Here is a 13,214-nt window from a genome sequence, read left to right as displayed (position 1 = left end):
GCACCTGTAAAAGGAAGAGTGTCATCAAAGCTTAACACCATAGGGGTATCAGCAGCTGCCGTGGTCTAATTAGCTGACCCTGCGGCTCTATTGCTTTTTTAATCCCTCCAAAAGAAGCTTCCCACCCTTTCTTCCACCTGGGCAGTTGCATACAACACAAATCTGTCCCCAGGAGGTTGTGTGTTCTGGGAACTTAGGACCCCCAGATGTTGTGTTGTGCTTGCAGATAAGGAGAAAGCCCCCGACAGCCTCTTCTGTTGGAGAAGGAAGAATTTCTGGGCAGCACTGAAGTTAGACATCAAGGTAGTTTTTCTTTTTTGTTCACTTTGATTTCCTTCTAGATTTAACAATGGAGGGGTTTATATGTTACTGCGATTCTTTTGGTCTAAAATTTTTAGCCCCTTTTGCTTTCATTGATCCCTCTTCTTAGACTAAACTTAACTTAGAGAAATGGGGTACTTCTATTTTGGATACCTCTGCTAGTTGTGCTCTCACGCCTGTGACTCCTGAAGTCTTACAGCCCTTTGTTGTGTGGCAGACATCCTATTAACCTGTTTATCTGCTCAATCGCAGCACTCCAAAAGAACCTCTAGGTTGGTGAGGTTTCTCTGAGAAAATGGCTTTGTGTGTGCTCAAAAGAAAATGATTTTCACTGTAAGTAAACTCCTTTAGGAAACAGATGCTAAAGAGTTACATAACAGAGCTGTCAGAGAGCAAGCCGAGGCTCCCCGGGATGCTCATTGGTCCCTTTTCATTTCTTTTAACAACAATCAACTCAGCACTGGCCATGTGCGGAACCCCGGGCCGGTTATGAAGGGGGAGGACAGACAGAGCCATGGACCAGGCTGACGTGGGTTCTGCCTTTGTGGATCTGTCCACAGCCCTGATTCCTGCTGCCGGGACCTGCAAGTTAGAGTCCCTACTATGGGTCTGCTATCATCAGACACACCAGTCTGTTCTGCTTTTTCCTGCACCTCCTACAGAAAAGTGCCATCATCCCTTTTCAACCTTGCAAAAGCAAAGGACAGTAGAATTGTGTTTTTTCCTTTGTACTGTTTTGTCAGCGAAGCCTTTATTCCTTTAGTCCAACAGGATCCACAAAGGATTTAAGGCAGCCCCGAGACAGCACATACTTGTTTCCCATTGATCACTGAGACAAAATCTACTGGGTGTCTCGGTTGGGGAACAGCCTCATTGCCATCCTGCTGTGAATACTAGCTTAGTCTGGAGAATTCACTTGGGCTGGAGAGGAGCCATGTCAGCTTTGTTTCCAGAGACTTTTGAAATGGTCCTTGACTGCTGACATCCATCCCACCAGTAACCTCCATCTTGTTCCCACATAGTAATGCATTGAAAGAAGATGTTAATAGGTTCTGTGGGTTTTTTAATTAGTTAATTAGTTTCAAGATTTTATTTAAATTCTAATTAGTTAACATACAGTGTAATATTGGTTTTAGGAGTAGAATTTAATGATTCATCACTTACGTGTAACACCCAGTGCTCATCACAAGTGCCCTCAATGGGTTCTATGTTTCATTCTCTTCCGTGGAGGCAACAGAAGGGACAAAGTGAGTTTTTTTCCATTCAGATGTCTATTTTTTTTTGGATTGTGTGGTGTTCTGTACCATGTGAAATTACAGGTAGGACTAGACAGTTGTCATTAAAAGTCTTATGGTTTTCGAACTGAGTCCTTAGCCACTGTCAGGGCTCTGCCCTCCCTTTCAGATGGGAGAAGCAGAATTCCTTCATTGATAGAATATAGCCACCGAGGCCAGGCAGACCTGAAATGGTCTCCCAGTCTAGCCACTTACAAGTCACGTGACCTTGGGCAAGTTACTTCACCCTGAGCCTCAGTTTCCTCATCTGTAAAATAGGGTTAAAACCAGCTACGTTATTGGTAGGATTAAATGAGAAAATGTGTGTAAAACCCCTGACTGTAATAGGGACTCGGTAAATGATAACTTCTTAAATGTTAGAACAACCCTGGAGCCTCTGCCATGTATCCAGGGTACTTGGTGCCTGTGTACCTTCTTTAATCTTTCATCTGTTGATCAAGAGGAACTATTAAATGTATACAGTAGATACTCAGTAAATGTTGAATGAACGAGGGGGCCTTGGTACTTTCTTTGGTTCTCTTGCTTTAGAACAGCACTTCACACTGTGACTTTTGCCCTGGGAGATTTCCTGAGAGATGCTTTGAGGAAACTGGCCAGTTAGATTTGGGGAATGCTGTAGAGTGTACAGTATATAGATAGAGTCTAGCCCTCTCTAGAGATGAATAGCACATATCACTGTTAAAGAAGTTCAGAGAAGTTGGAGAGAGAAGAAAACCTCCCTAGCTTTTCAAATTTGGCATTTTCCAAGCTCATTTGACTATGTGGGGTAACGGTAGTACCTCCCTGAGGCTGTGATGAGGCTTTAATGGTTAACTTGCATGAAGCACTTAGAACAGTGCTGGGTGGAGTGCACACACGAAGGCGTGGCTGTAACTAAGTGCTTTTTAATCTGTAGACTTTTCGGAGATTTAGCCATCCCCCCTTTTTTTTAAGCTTTTATTTATCCTTTTGACAGAGGGAGCACAAGCAGGGGGAGTGGCAGAGGGAGAGGGAGAAGCAGGCTCCCTGCTGAGCAGGACCCTGGGATCAAGACCTGAGCTGAAGGCAGATGCTCAACTGACTGAGCCACCCAGGCGCCCCATTAGCCGTTCCCTTATTGATGGGCATTTAAGTTATTTCCAATGGTGTATTGTTATGAACAGTGCTATGGGAAAACCCTTACATCTGTGCAGGTATTTCTATGGGAGAGAGTCCTAGAAGTAGAATTGCTGGGTCAAAGGATATACACATTCAAAAATTTGGTGGATCCCTCAGAATTACCTTCCAAAAATCTGATCAGCTATTATCTAACAGCTCATTTGCCCCGTAGAGAGGTAAGAAGCTATCTTCCCATACCACATGTGTGCTGGATCCTGCCCTCCTCCTGTGCTCTGTAACTGAAAATGGAGCAGAAACAGAAAGTCACCGCTCTCTTCTGTCTTGCAGAGTCTGGCCACAGATAAGGGACCAAAATGACTGACTCAAAATATTTCACCACGACCAAGAAAGGTACTGTTTGTTTCATTGTGGGGTCTTGTCCTACCCTTTCCCTGCTCCACCATTCTGCTTTCTCCCTGGCAGGGTGGGGTTTGGGGGCAGGGGTGGAGGCCTGGAAGCAAGTGGCGGGAATTACCCAGAGCGTAACCTTGTGGATCCAGAACATTGAAGTGTTATTGATGGTATAAGAAATTGACCACTTCTGGGGCGCCTGGGTGGCACAGAGGTTAAGCGTCTGCCTTCGGCTCAGGGCGTGATCCTGGCGTTGTGGGATCGAGCTCCACATCAGGCTCCTCTGCAATGAGCCTGCTTCTTCCTCTCCCACTCCCCCTGCTTGTGTTCCCTCTCTAGCTGGCTGTCTCTATCTCTGTCGAATGAATAGGTAAAATCTTTAAAAAAAAAAAAAAAAAGGAAGGAAAAAAAAAAGAAATTGACCACTTCTTTTAGAACTCAGGAAGGGAAGAGCATTAGTTCCAAATGGAGGGAGATAAAAGCCCCCTTTTGTTCTAAATGGCCTAACATTAATAAATATGATGTTTTTTCCTGGAGGAAAGAAAGCACACAATCCTATCAGTAACCCCACAGTGATACGTGTGTGTGTGTGTGTCTGGTCTTTATCCATGGGCACATGTTTTACGTGGTCAGAGTCAGAATTTATATCCTGTTTTTCATTTGACATTATCTTAAACATTTCCCCACAGTTCTAACTACTCAATGTTAGTCTGCTGAGTTGCTGCACTGAAACTTGCTAAGCCAGTCTTATGTTGTAGGTATTGTGGTTGTTTCTGCTTTCTGGGAAACAGAGATGGTTGTAGTGGCTGCTGAATATGCTTTAACCCTGTAAGCATCTTTCTGACCAGCCCTTCCTTCCTCCCTTCTTCCTTCCAAGCAAGATTGACACATGCCTGCTGACCAGATGAAAAGAGCCTGTTGTTGAGGCAGCTGAGCCAGGACCTGCAGTCTGCCCCTTATTGAGCACTTCTTTATTGTTCTAGCCAGTTTTTCCTGAGCCCCCTCCCTATGCCACGGAGACAGATTGGAGTCTCTGACCTGGCTTTGCTTGCCGTTAAGCAGAGAAGACAGTCTATTAAATAGTAATTGCACTAAAGGTGGTAGGTGCTGTGGTAAGGGAAGTGAAGGAGGCTGTGGGAGGACCTTGGGTGGAGCTAGCTAGTTAAAAGGGGCAGGGGTGGGGAGAGGAGCAGAGCAGAGCACTTGCTCTGCCCAGGGTCCGCTCAGGGAAAGGAAAGCACCTGGGCACAAGGTAACTGAAGAGTGTGATGGAAGGAGAGTTGGAGAGGTGTGCGGGGCTAGAGGGGTGAACCTAGTGCTAAGTATATTAGGATGTCAGTGGTAGGGTTTTGTGGAGAATGTCTGTAGAGTGATGCCCGGGTCCAAATCAGACATCAGTGATGGTTTTAAACAGGAGAAGGTCCAAGATAGTTCCGAGTAAAGAATTGAAGGGGTGAAGATTGCGGGGAGGCATGGGGACCAGTACCATAGCTCCTGTGAGAGAAGATAGTACCTGAGCCGGGGGTGGGGTGGGGTGTAGCATTGTGGGTAGAGAGATTTGGATGCTTTATGTGATTGAGGAGGTAGGCTTGATGACTGACTGGATTTGGGGCCCATTAGAGGAAAGAGATGTTTTGGAAACAGGCAGATCCCAAGTTTACCTCATCAGCCTTCTTAGAACTGAAGTGACTCAGGCCTAGATCCATCAATTGACAGCCAGTTGGATTGAATCTGACCAAACACTTTGAGCAAAGCTGGGACAGCCCTGCAACAGGACCCAGGGTCAAAGTCATCATGGTCTGTTAGATCCTGCAGCAGGGAGACAGGGCCCCCTCAGTCTCTTGGAGGGGAAGGGCATGTGTTCCTCCGGTCCTATAGAAGTCAAGAGCCAGAACTGCAAGGTCTGCAGATTCCTCCTGGCTCTGTTGAGCAATATCCTCAGTGTGGCCTTGCCCTGGGCCCTACTGTGTGATTGTTCTTAATTAACTTTGTTTGCTGTCTGTCCTCTCAAGTTCTTTCCCAAGCACCACATTGTTCAATCATGATAAAAACCTGCAAGTTTTCTTTTTCTCACTGTAAATCCATCTAGAACTTCTTCAGCACTTCCCCCCACTTGACAGTCTTTGCTTTATTCCCACCCCAAGTAACTTGAGAGGGAAGCTTGGGACTCTCTTTCTGTGAAAGAGGAATCGAAGCCAAGGGTCACATGGCAAATTAGTAACAGTAGCAGTCACCTTTAATGCAGGCCACTGAGATGAGCATTTTACATCTGAGTGTTAAATGAGAGAATTCACTGCCCCAGTCAAAGTAGAGAGAGTACAGACAAGGAAACCAGTTCAGAGAAGCAAAGTGATATCCTTGGTTGGCCTGAGCATATAGGCTTTGGAGCTGGCAGACGTGATTTTGAATCTTGGCCCTGCCTGCTACTAGCGGTGTGTTCTTGGGCAAGTCACAGCCTCCGTTTGCTCATCTGTAAAATGGGGGGGAAGTGCAGAGTTGTCATGAGGATGAAATGAGAAATGGGGAAAAGTGTGGCACCTGCCTTAGAGAAAGGCTCAGGAAATCCTTGCGGCTGCTGTTTTGAGGGTGGGAGGCCTGATTCCAAAGTCTGCCCTTGTAACCTGTCACTGGGGTTATCTGGGCCCTGAACAACCCTATTTCCTCATTTGTTTTTTCCAGATCATCAAGTTCTTAAGAACAGCATATTATGTGCTTAAGCCCTCGTGGGGCAGCTGAATTCCCATTTTCAGAGCTGAGCAACCACTTGTGGTTCAGGAAGTGAAACCCTGAGTGCGTTATTTTAACTGGAGGTTCTAGGAAAACAGGAAAAGCCAAGGGTGGGAATGGAGCAAATCTTTCCCTCTCCCTTCAAATCTTCAGTCCCCAGATTCTGTCACACACAACCCTGAGGGCTTTGGGTGAGGGTGGTAGCTGAGGAGAATTTTGCTTTCCTCTGAATGTTTTCAACTGGCTGAGCAGGACCTGTCTTCACACTTCTTGGCTCCCTCAGAACCTTTGTAGCTTCCATAGTTCCCTCTGTTCAGTCCAGCACGGCCTCCAGGCTGTCCTCCTCAGAGTTGTCCCTCCATGCTGCCTCTGTCACTGAGGCCAAGGACCTAAAGCTGCCCTCAGCTGGCGGCACAGAGTGGCTTACCTGCCTCTCCCCTCCCATTCTTCTGGGGACTGGGAATGGCCCCCTGGCAGAGTGGGGGTGGATCACTCATGCCTGCCTCCTTTTTTAGGGGAGATCTTCGAGCTGAAGGCAGAGCTCAACAGTGACAAGAAGGAGAAGAAGAAGGAGGCGGTAAAGAAAGTGATTGCGTCAATGACCGTGGGCAAAGATGTCAGGTGTGCAGGCGTAGGCCGGGTGGCAGCAGGAGCGGGGCTCTGTAGCTTGGGTCTAGTTCAGTTCTCTCCTTGACGATATCTCTGGGGACCCGTGTCTCCCCCTGTTATAGCTCCCCTCATGAGAGACCTTTCCAAACAGAAGTTTTCGTTTACAGAGGGGTCCTGCGCTCAGATGCTGCTGGGGTCAGGCAGCAGCGGAGTGAGTGAGGTGGGCAAGGTCACAAAGGCAACAGTGGATGAAGTGGATGTGGCAGGAACCCCGTCAGAAATTCCAGAGGATTGCTGCCAGCTGGGGAAAATGAACCCAGTGTGGACAGGTCTGGCTTTTTAAAAGAAGAAATCTAGATTTTTCATTTTAAATCTCCTTATTCTTTTAGATTGCCAGATGATATTAAACAAACAAACACTGCAGTGACACTGACACACGCCTGCAGATGGGATTTATCGAATTTGTTGCCAGTTTGCAGCCTCTGGTTTGCATCTGATTGCCAGAGCAGATGATACATAGCACTGCTGCCTCACCTTTGCTCATGCTTTTCCCTTGCGTAGAATGTCCCTTTCCCCTTTTCCGTTTACCAGCTTGTTTCCCATCTCTTAAAACCCATTCGAGGCCTCCTTGTTGCCTTCCCTCGTCACCCCAGCCCACTGCCCTGAATGTGCAGCATTTGTTCTGTGTTCCTGTCACCCGGCACCAATTCTAGACTGTCTTGCTTCTTATGTGTACTTGTGTTTACCTGCCCACCATGTCATAAAGTCCCTGGGGACAGGGACTGGATTCTGCAACAACCTAACAGTCACACAGTATTTGAGAGTGTGCAGAAAACCTTCAGGTATGTTTTCTAGCAATTCCTTACAATTCCCATATTGTAGGTAATGGCGTGTTTCCTACCAAGGAAACCAGATAAAGAAGGGGTATAGTGACTGCCCAGCAGTCGTGTGGTTAATAACAGAACTAGGACTCAAGCCCAGCCCTTCTGAAATCTAAATCCAGGGCGTTTCCACCCATACCCTCTCCTCTGTGCCCTCATGGTGCACAGCTCCATGCCTCATAGGCCTGGGCGCTGCCATGGAGCAGCTCCTCATCCGGATCTCTCGTCCGGATCACACTTCTCCAGAGTTCTCCATGGATTGCCCTATCCTATTGCCACCTCAGCAGGGGACCTCCAGACAGTGCCTCAGTAGACACAGTTCTGCAGAGAGACCTGCTGTAGACAGAGTGGCAAAAGGATCAGGCATCTGCTGGAGAACTGGGCTTCCTTCCAAGTCACATCCTTCTAGGACAAAGCCATTCTCCTTCAACTAGAACACCACTGTCACCTCCTCACAGAGGAAACATCTTTGTTCTTCTGTCTCAAGTGAACTTGTGCTGCTGTGATGGGCCCATCAGCTGTTCCTCCTCTCCACCCCCTCTTTCTTCCTGGTTCTTCATCTCCCAAGGTGATGCATCAGTGTCAGCATCAGCTGGGTTCCTTCCTAAGGGAGCCCAGGGAGCTCACTTTGACCTCTTAAGTCTCTGTTACCATGTCTTCGGCCACTAAGTCACAAGACTTGAAAGGGTAGGCAGTGATTCCAGAGAGAGAAAATTGACTTCTAAGCATCTTTCACATCTCAAGGGGTTTGGGACTCTGGGACTCTGGGGTTCTGTGTTGGGAAGGGTTCCATCCAGAATCATGAGCACAGGTTTTAGAGCCAGACCTGGCTCCTCAGGCAGTTATTTGATGTTTGGGGGCCTCAGTATTGTTTTCTGTAAAATGAGGATAACACACTGGCTTCTTGGGGCTGTTAATTGAGATCATGTATGTAAAGCCCTTAGTGCCAAGCCTGGCATATAGCACATGCTCTGTACATGTTGGGCTAGTTTTTAGTGGGCAGCTGAGCTGGACCTCGTGGTGAAAGCAGCATGGCCCACCCTTGCTTCCCTACAGCCTTCTGGAACCAGCAGCCCCAAATATAAGGAGGCCACATTAAGTATCAGGGAAGGAAAATAGTTGTTTTCATTTATTCAGCACCTCTCAGATGTCAAGGACCAGATACCTGAAATATGTTGTCTTCTTTAATTTTCACAAGGGCCCTGTGTAATGGGGTTTTGTTGCACCTTTCCTGCGGGTGAGCAAACTGAGACATGGCGGTGGGGGAGCAGGGATGAAGGAATTTTCCCAATTTCATACAGCTAGCAGGAGGCAGAGCTGGGTTTGAGCCAGGTCTGATGGGCTGTAGAGTTTCTGTATGAATGAACTCTGTGGAAAGAACAGAGGACTTTGCTTTTCAAATCACTTTTGGGGTTCCATTGCTACCCGTAAGTGTTAATGGTAACAGCATAGCTGACGTCCTCCCTTTTACTAGGAAGTCCTGTTATTTTTTTCCTTCTCTCCCATCCACTGTCTCTGCACCCCCACCCCAAACCTCAGACCCCTCATTAGAGCTCTGAAAAATCTTCCTTTCTTCCGCCTTACCTACACTCATGCCATGTTGACTTTCCAGTGCCCTCTTCCCCGATGTGGTGAACTGTATGCAGACAGACAACCTGGAACTAAAGAAGCTGGTGTACTTGTATCTGATGAACTATGCCAAGAGTCAGCCCGACATGGCCATCATGGCTGTCAACACCTTTGTGAAGGTGAGTAGGAGCTATATGGGAGAAAGGGCATGGGTGTTCACTGCTCCATCTCCCCTCCATCTCGGGGAGGGACACTATGGCCCTGAGTAAAAACACTGTGGCTCCTTTCTAGTCCTTCTGACTCCCAGCCTGAGGGCTTCCTAGTCCTCCAGCAGAGGGCTCCCACTCTCTCAGAAAATCAGTTGCTACAGACCCTGCTAACTCATTCTGTGTGAGGTAGCCTAAGGCCTGTATCGATCCCCATGTCCCCCTGGGATTCACCATTGTCCTACATCCTTTGCCAAGGCAGGATTCAGCAAGCATCTGAGAGCTTCTATGTTCCCCTTCTAGACTTTGCCCCTTTCTGTGTTTTCCATCTAGATTTAGGAGCAAACAGAGACTTGAAGTGTCAGTTCTGTGTACCTTTAGGACCTTCCTAGCTCCCCTCACCCTGTCAGTGCTCAGATACAGGCACATGAGGGGTTCTGTGGGTTATGGTGCCAGATGGATGTGGGTGGGTTTGGATCATGGCTCTGCTGTGTGACTGGGTGAGCTCCCAGTCTTCCTGGGAGCCTCAGCTGCTTCACCTGTAAAACGGGAATAATATTGTATGCCTGCTGTGAGAATCAGAGTCAACGATACACAAAGCCCCAGCACAGTATCTGGCAAATGCTAGATGCCCATACATGGCACTTAGCTTTTGGTGCTGTTGGCCACAGTTGGTGGGAGATCCCACAGCAGTGTCTGATGCTGAGCCTGCCCCTGCCCCTGGCTAATGGCTGATTCCCCTCAGGATTGTGAGGATCCCAATCCCCTGATCCGGGCCCTGGCTGTGCGGACCATGGGCTGCATCCGTGTTGACAAGATCACAGAGTACCTGTGTGAGCCACTCCGAAAGTGCCTGAAGGACGAGGACCCGTACGTGCGCAAAACAGCGGCTGTGTGTGTAGCCAAGCTCCACGACATCAACGCCCAGCTGGTAGAAGACCAGGGCTTCCTGGACACCCTTAAAGACCTCATCTCTGACTCGAACCCCATGGTAAGCCGTGGCCACCCACCGTGCCACTTGCACTACCGCCTGAGTTGCTTGGGAACACCTTGGCTTCATCTTCCACCAGGCACTCCCCGGTTCCTGGAAGTCAGAGGCTTGCTGGGTAGGCTAATTGTTCTCGTGCCTGCAGTGGTTCAGGCACCATCTTTGGAGGGAGTTAGTCCTGGATTCCCTTCTCTGCACCCTCTCTAACACGAGCTGTGTGACCTTGGGCAGGCTGCCTAACCTTCCAGAGTCCTCTTTTCTTCATCAGTAAGATGGATCTAACTCTCCGTGGCTGGCGGGAGTGCTGTGAGGCTTAAGCTGTGAAGGTAACACAGTGGACATGCAACCAAGACTAGTGTGCTCCTTCCCCTTCTAGTCACTGTCATTGTCACTGTCTTCTCACCGAGATCATCGGTGAGTTCTGAATGTGAAGTACTTTTCCCTTTCCCCACATCTTTGGGGTTGCAGGGTTGTGGAGGGTCACCGTTGAAGTAGCATAGCCTGGAGGGCAGGGCACCAGGATGTGGCTGGGAGGGGAGCGCCTCTCCTCCCACACGAGTGTGGCAGCGGTTTGGAGGGCAGTTCGCCAGGCCCTGTTTAAAGTGTAATGCACAGACCCCTCAGCCCAGCCATCCCACTCTGTCCTATGGAAACACTGATCACACAGGGACCCTGAGTGGCCAGTACAGGATTGGCCATTGGAGCACTGTTTGTTATAGGGAGAAGTTGAAAACCCTGCAGCACACGCATAAAAACAGCTGCTCTGGTAGAAATGGGTTGAGAGCCGAGTGCTTCACCTGGCAGCCCCTCTGGACTGCAGCCCCCATCCATTACCAGCAACCCTGAGGAGCTCTGCAAGAATCTTCTGGCTCCAAGACGCACACTTGACATTCCCCAAAGTGAGCTGTTGTAGCTGGTAGGCAGGGGCTGCGTGTCAGGTAGCTAGGAATGCTTTCTGTTGCCAGGCAATGGGACCTGGGTCTTTCTTTTGTTTCTTTTGTTTTCCCTCTTTTTTTTCCCCACTGGTGGGGGCACTTATGTTTGTTTTGGTTTACAGGGGAGTCAGTAGGGTGAGTGCTCGGAGTGGGTCTCCATGCTGCAGACCCTGCCCATCGGGTCCTGTTCCTTCCAGGATATTCAACCTCTGACCTGCCAGCGTGATTAGCCCCAATGTCCCTTGGCCCGAGCAATACCCCCAGCCTCTGCCTCTTCCACCCTCTCAACCAGGTGGTGGCAAATGCAGTGGCTGCCCTCTCAGAGATTGCTGAGTCTCACCCCAGCAGCAACCTGCTTGATCTGAACCCGCAGTCCATTAATAAGCTGCTGACAGCCCTGAACGAGTGCACCGAGTGGGGCCAGATCTTCATCCTGGACTGCCTGGCCAACTATACGCCCAAGGATGACCGGGAGGCCCAGAGGTGAGCGGACTGCTCCTTGCTTGCCGGCCCAGTGGGACCTGGTCCTTGCAGGGCTCCAACCAGGAGCTGGGCCTCAGACCTCTACTGGGCCCTTTGCCAGGGCCTTGCCCCACAGACCATCCTCAGACACATCTCAAGGGAGGCCAGAGCCAGGCAGTCAGCTCCCTGCTCAGCATGGTACAAACAGAACAGAAGCCAGCGCCTGATTTGGTTGTTGACAGAGACCCCCGTCACCTTGGGCTGAGTAAAGGAGGTGGATAGCACCAGAGTCACCATTCGTTGGATTCTTTCTGGGTGGCTGGGGCTCTGCCGAGTGCTTCCTATGCATTAGATGCTCCTTAAAGCACCTCTGTGAAAGCTGCCCCATCATTGTCCACATTTTACAGGTAAGGAAACACTGGCTTAGAAGGCAGATGAAGTTGTGCAGGTCACCCAGCTGGGTCTCCCCTGACCTTTGGTCGTAACCAATATGATATCTTGCCCCTTTTGAATGCCCTTGTAGCGGGGGGGAAGGGAGGGACGACACTTAATCAGTATTTATCAACTACCGTGCATGGTGCTTGGGGCTTTACGTGCATTGTCTCATGTAAGCCCTGAGCAACCCTGGGAAGATGGCACCATCATCTTCATTTTCTAGACAGGGAAACTGAGACTCAGAGTGGTTTTAACCTGTCGGGGTCAGTTAGCAAGCACCAGAAGCAAGATCTAGATCCTCCTGCAGAAAACATGCTCTCTCAATAACTAAAAACAGGGTGTTGCCCTTGTCTGTCTCTCCTGTTTGCCTCCCTTGGAATGGACCCCAGCATCTGCGAGCGGGTCACCCCCAGGCTCTCCCACGCCAACTCTGCTGTGGTGCTGTCTGCTGTGAAGGTGCTGATGAAGTTCATGGAGATGTTGTCCAAGGACCTGGACTACTATGGCACGCTGCTCAAGAAGCTGGCCCCGCCCCTGGTCACGCTGCTGTCAGCCGAGCCTGAGCTGCAGTACGTGGCCCTGCGCAACATCAACCTCATCGTACAGAAAAGGTACCCAAACTGCTGCACACGTGCAGGACGTGCTGGGGGTGGCGGGAAGGAGGGATGTCTCCTGGGAACAGGAAGCTAGAGGGAAACTGACCTGTCGCTGTGTAGGAAGTCTCAATAGCTTAACCCAGGAGTCTTAGCCACAGGCAGCTTTGTCCCCCAGGGGACATTTGGAAATGTCTGGAAACATTTCTGGTCGTCAGACTTCGGAGGGTACTACTGGCATCTAGTGGGTAGAGGCTACGGATGCTGGTCAACATCTTAGAGCGCACAGGACGGCCTCCACCGCCAGAGAACCGTCCAGCCCAAACTGGCAGTAGTGCTGGGGGTGAAAAACCCTGGCTTAGCCTGATCAGGTAGCAGAGCAGGTAAAGACCAGCGTGGTGGTGCTTTTTTTTTTTTTTTTTTTTTTTAGATTTTTTTTTTTTTAATTTATTTATTCGACAGAGATAGAGACAGCCAGCGAGAGAGGGAACACAGCAGGGGGAGTGGGAGAGGAAGAAGCAGGCTTATAGCGGAGGAGCCTGATGTGGGGCTCGATCCCAGAACGCCGGGATCACGCCCTGAGCCGAAGGCAGACGCTTAACCGCTGTGCCACCCAGGCGCCCCACCCCAGCGTGGTGCTTCTTAACCACAAACAGTGGATGGTTCCACGGTCCACAGAACCCTCCTGAAACAGGGTGCAAGTTT

At 49.5% G+C, this 13,214-nt stretch overlaps 1 protein-coding gene across 12 annotated transcripts in view; it reads left to right on the top strand.

Annotated features, from left to right (window-relative positions):
* The window catches only part of AP1B1 (adaptor related protein complex 1 subunit beta 1), a 78,010-nt gene that overhangs the window by 41,014 nt on the left and 23,782 nt on the right, over window positions 1-13,214 (top strand). For 6 of the 12 annotated variants that reach the window (XM_057305921.1, XM_044378983.3, XM_057305917.1 and 3 more), the window contains 6 exons: window positions 3,042-3,104; window positions 6,347-6,452; window positions 8,934-9,069; window positions 9,842-10,087; window positions 11,312-11,502; window positions 12,306-12,527. In XM_057305921.1, coding sequence (XP_057161904.1) covers window positions 3,068-3,104; window positions 6,347-6,452; window positions 8,934-9,069; window positions 9,842-10,087; window positions 11,312-11,502; window positions 12,306-12,527 — 938 coding nt within the window. In that variant the 5' untranslated portion in view covers window positions 3,042-3,067. Of the gene's footprint in view, window positions 1-226; window positions 304-3,041; window positions 3,105-6,346; window positions 6,453-8,933; window positions 9,070-9,841; window positions 10,088-11,311; window positions 11,503-12,305; window positions 12,528-13,214 lie in introns of all 12 variants that reach the window. The other 6 variants (XM_057305920.1, XM_048221448.1, XM_048221447.1 and 3 more) reach the window with 2 other exon arrangements.

Source organism: Ursus arctos, unplaced genomic scaffold (assembly GCF_023065955.2).
Source record: "Ursus arctos isolate Adak ecotype North America unplaced genomic scaffold, UrsArc2.0 scaffold_34, whole genome shotgun sequence".
Classification (NCBI taxonomy): domain Eukaryota; kingdom Metazoa; phylum Chordata; class Mammalia; order Carnivora; family Ursidae; genus Ursus; species Ursus arctos.
The sequence above is the reverse complement of the archived record's forward strand: the minus strand, read 5'-3'. Positions and strand labels throughout refer to the sequence as shown.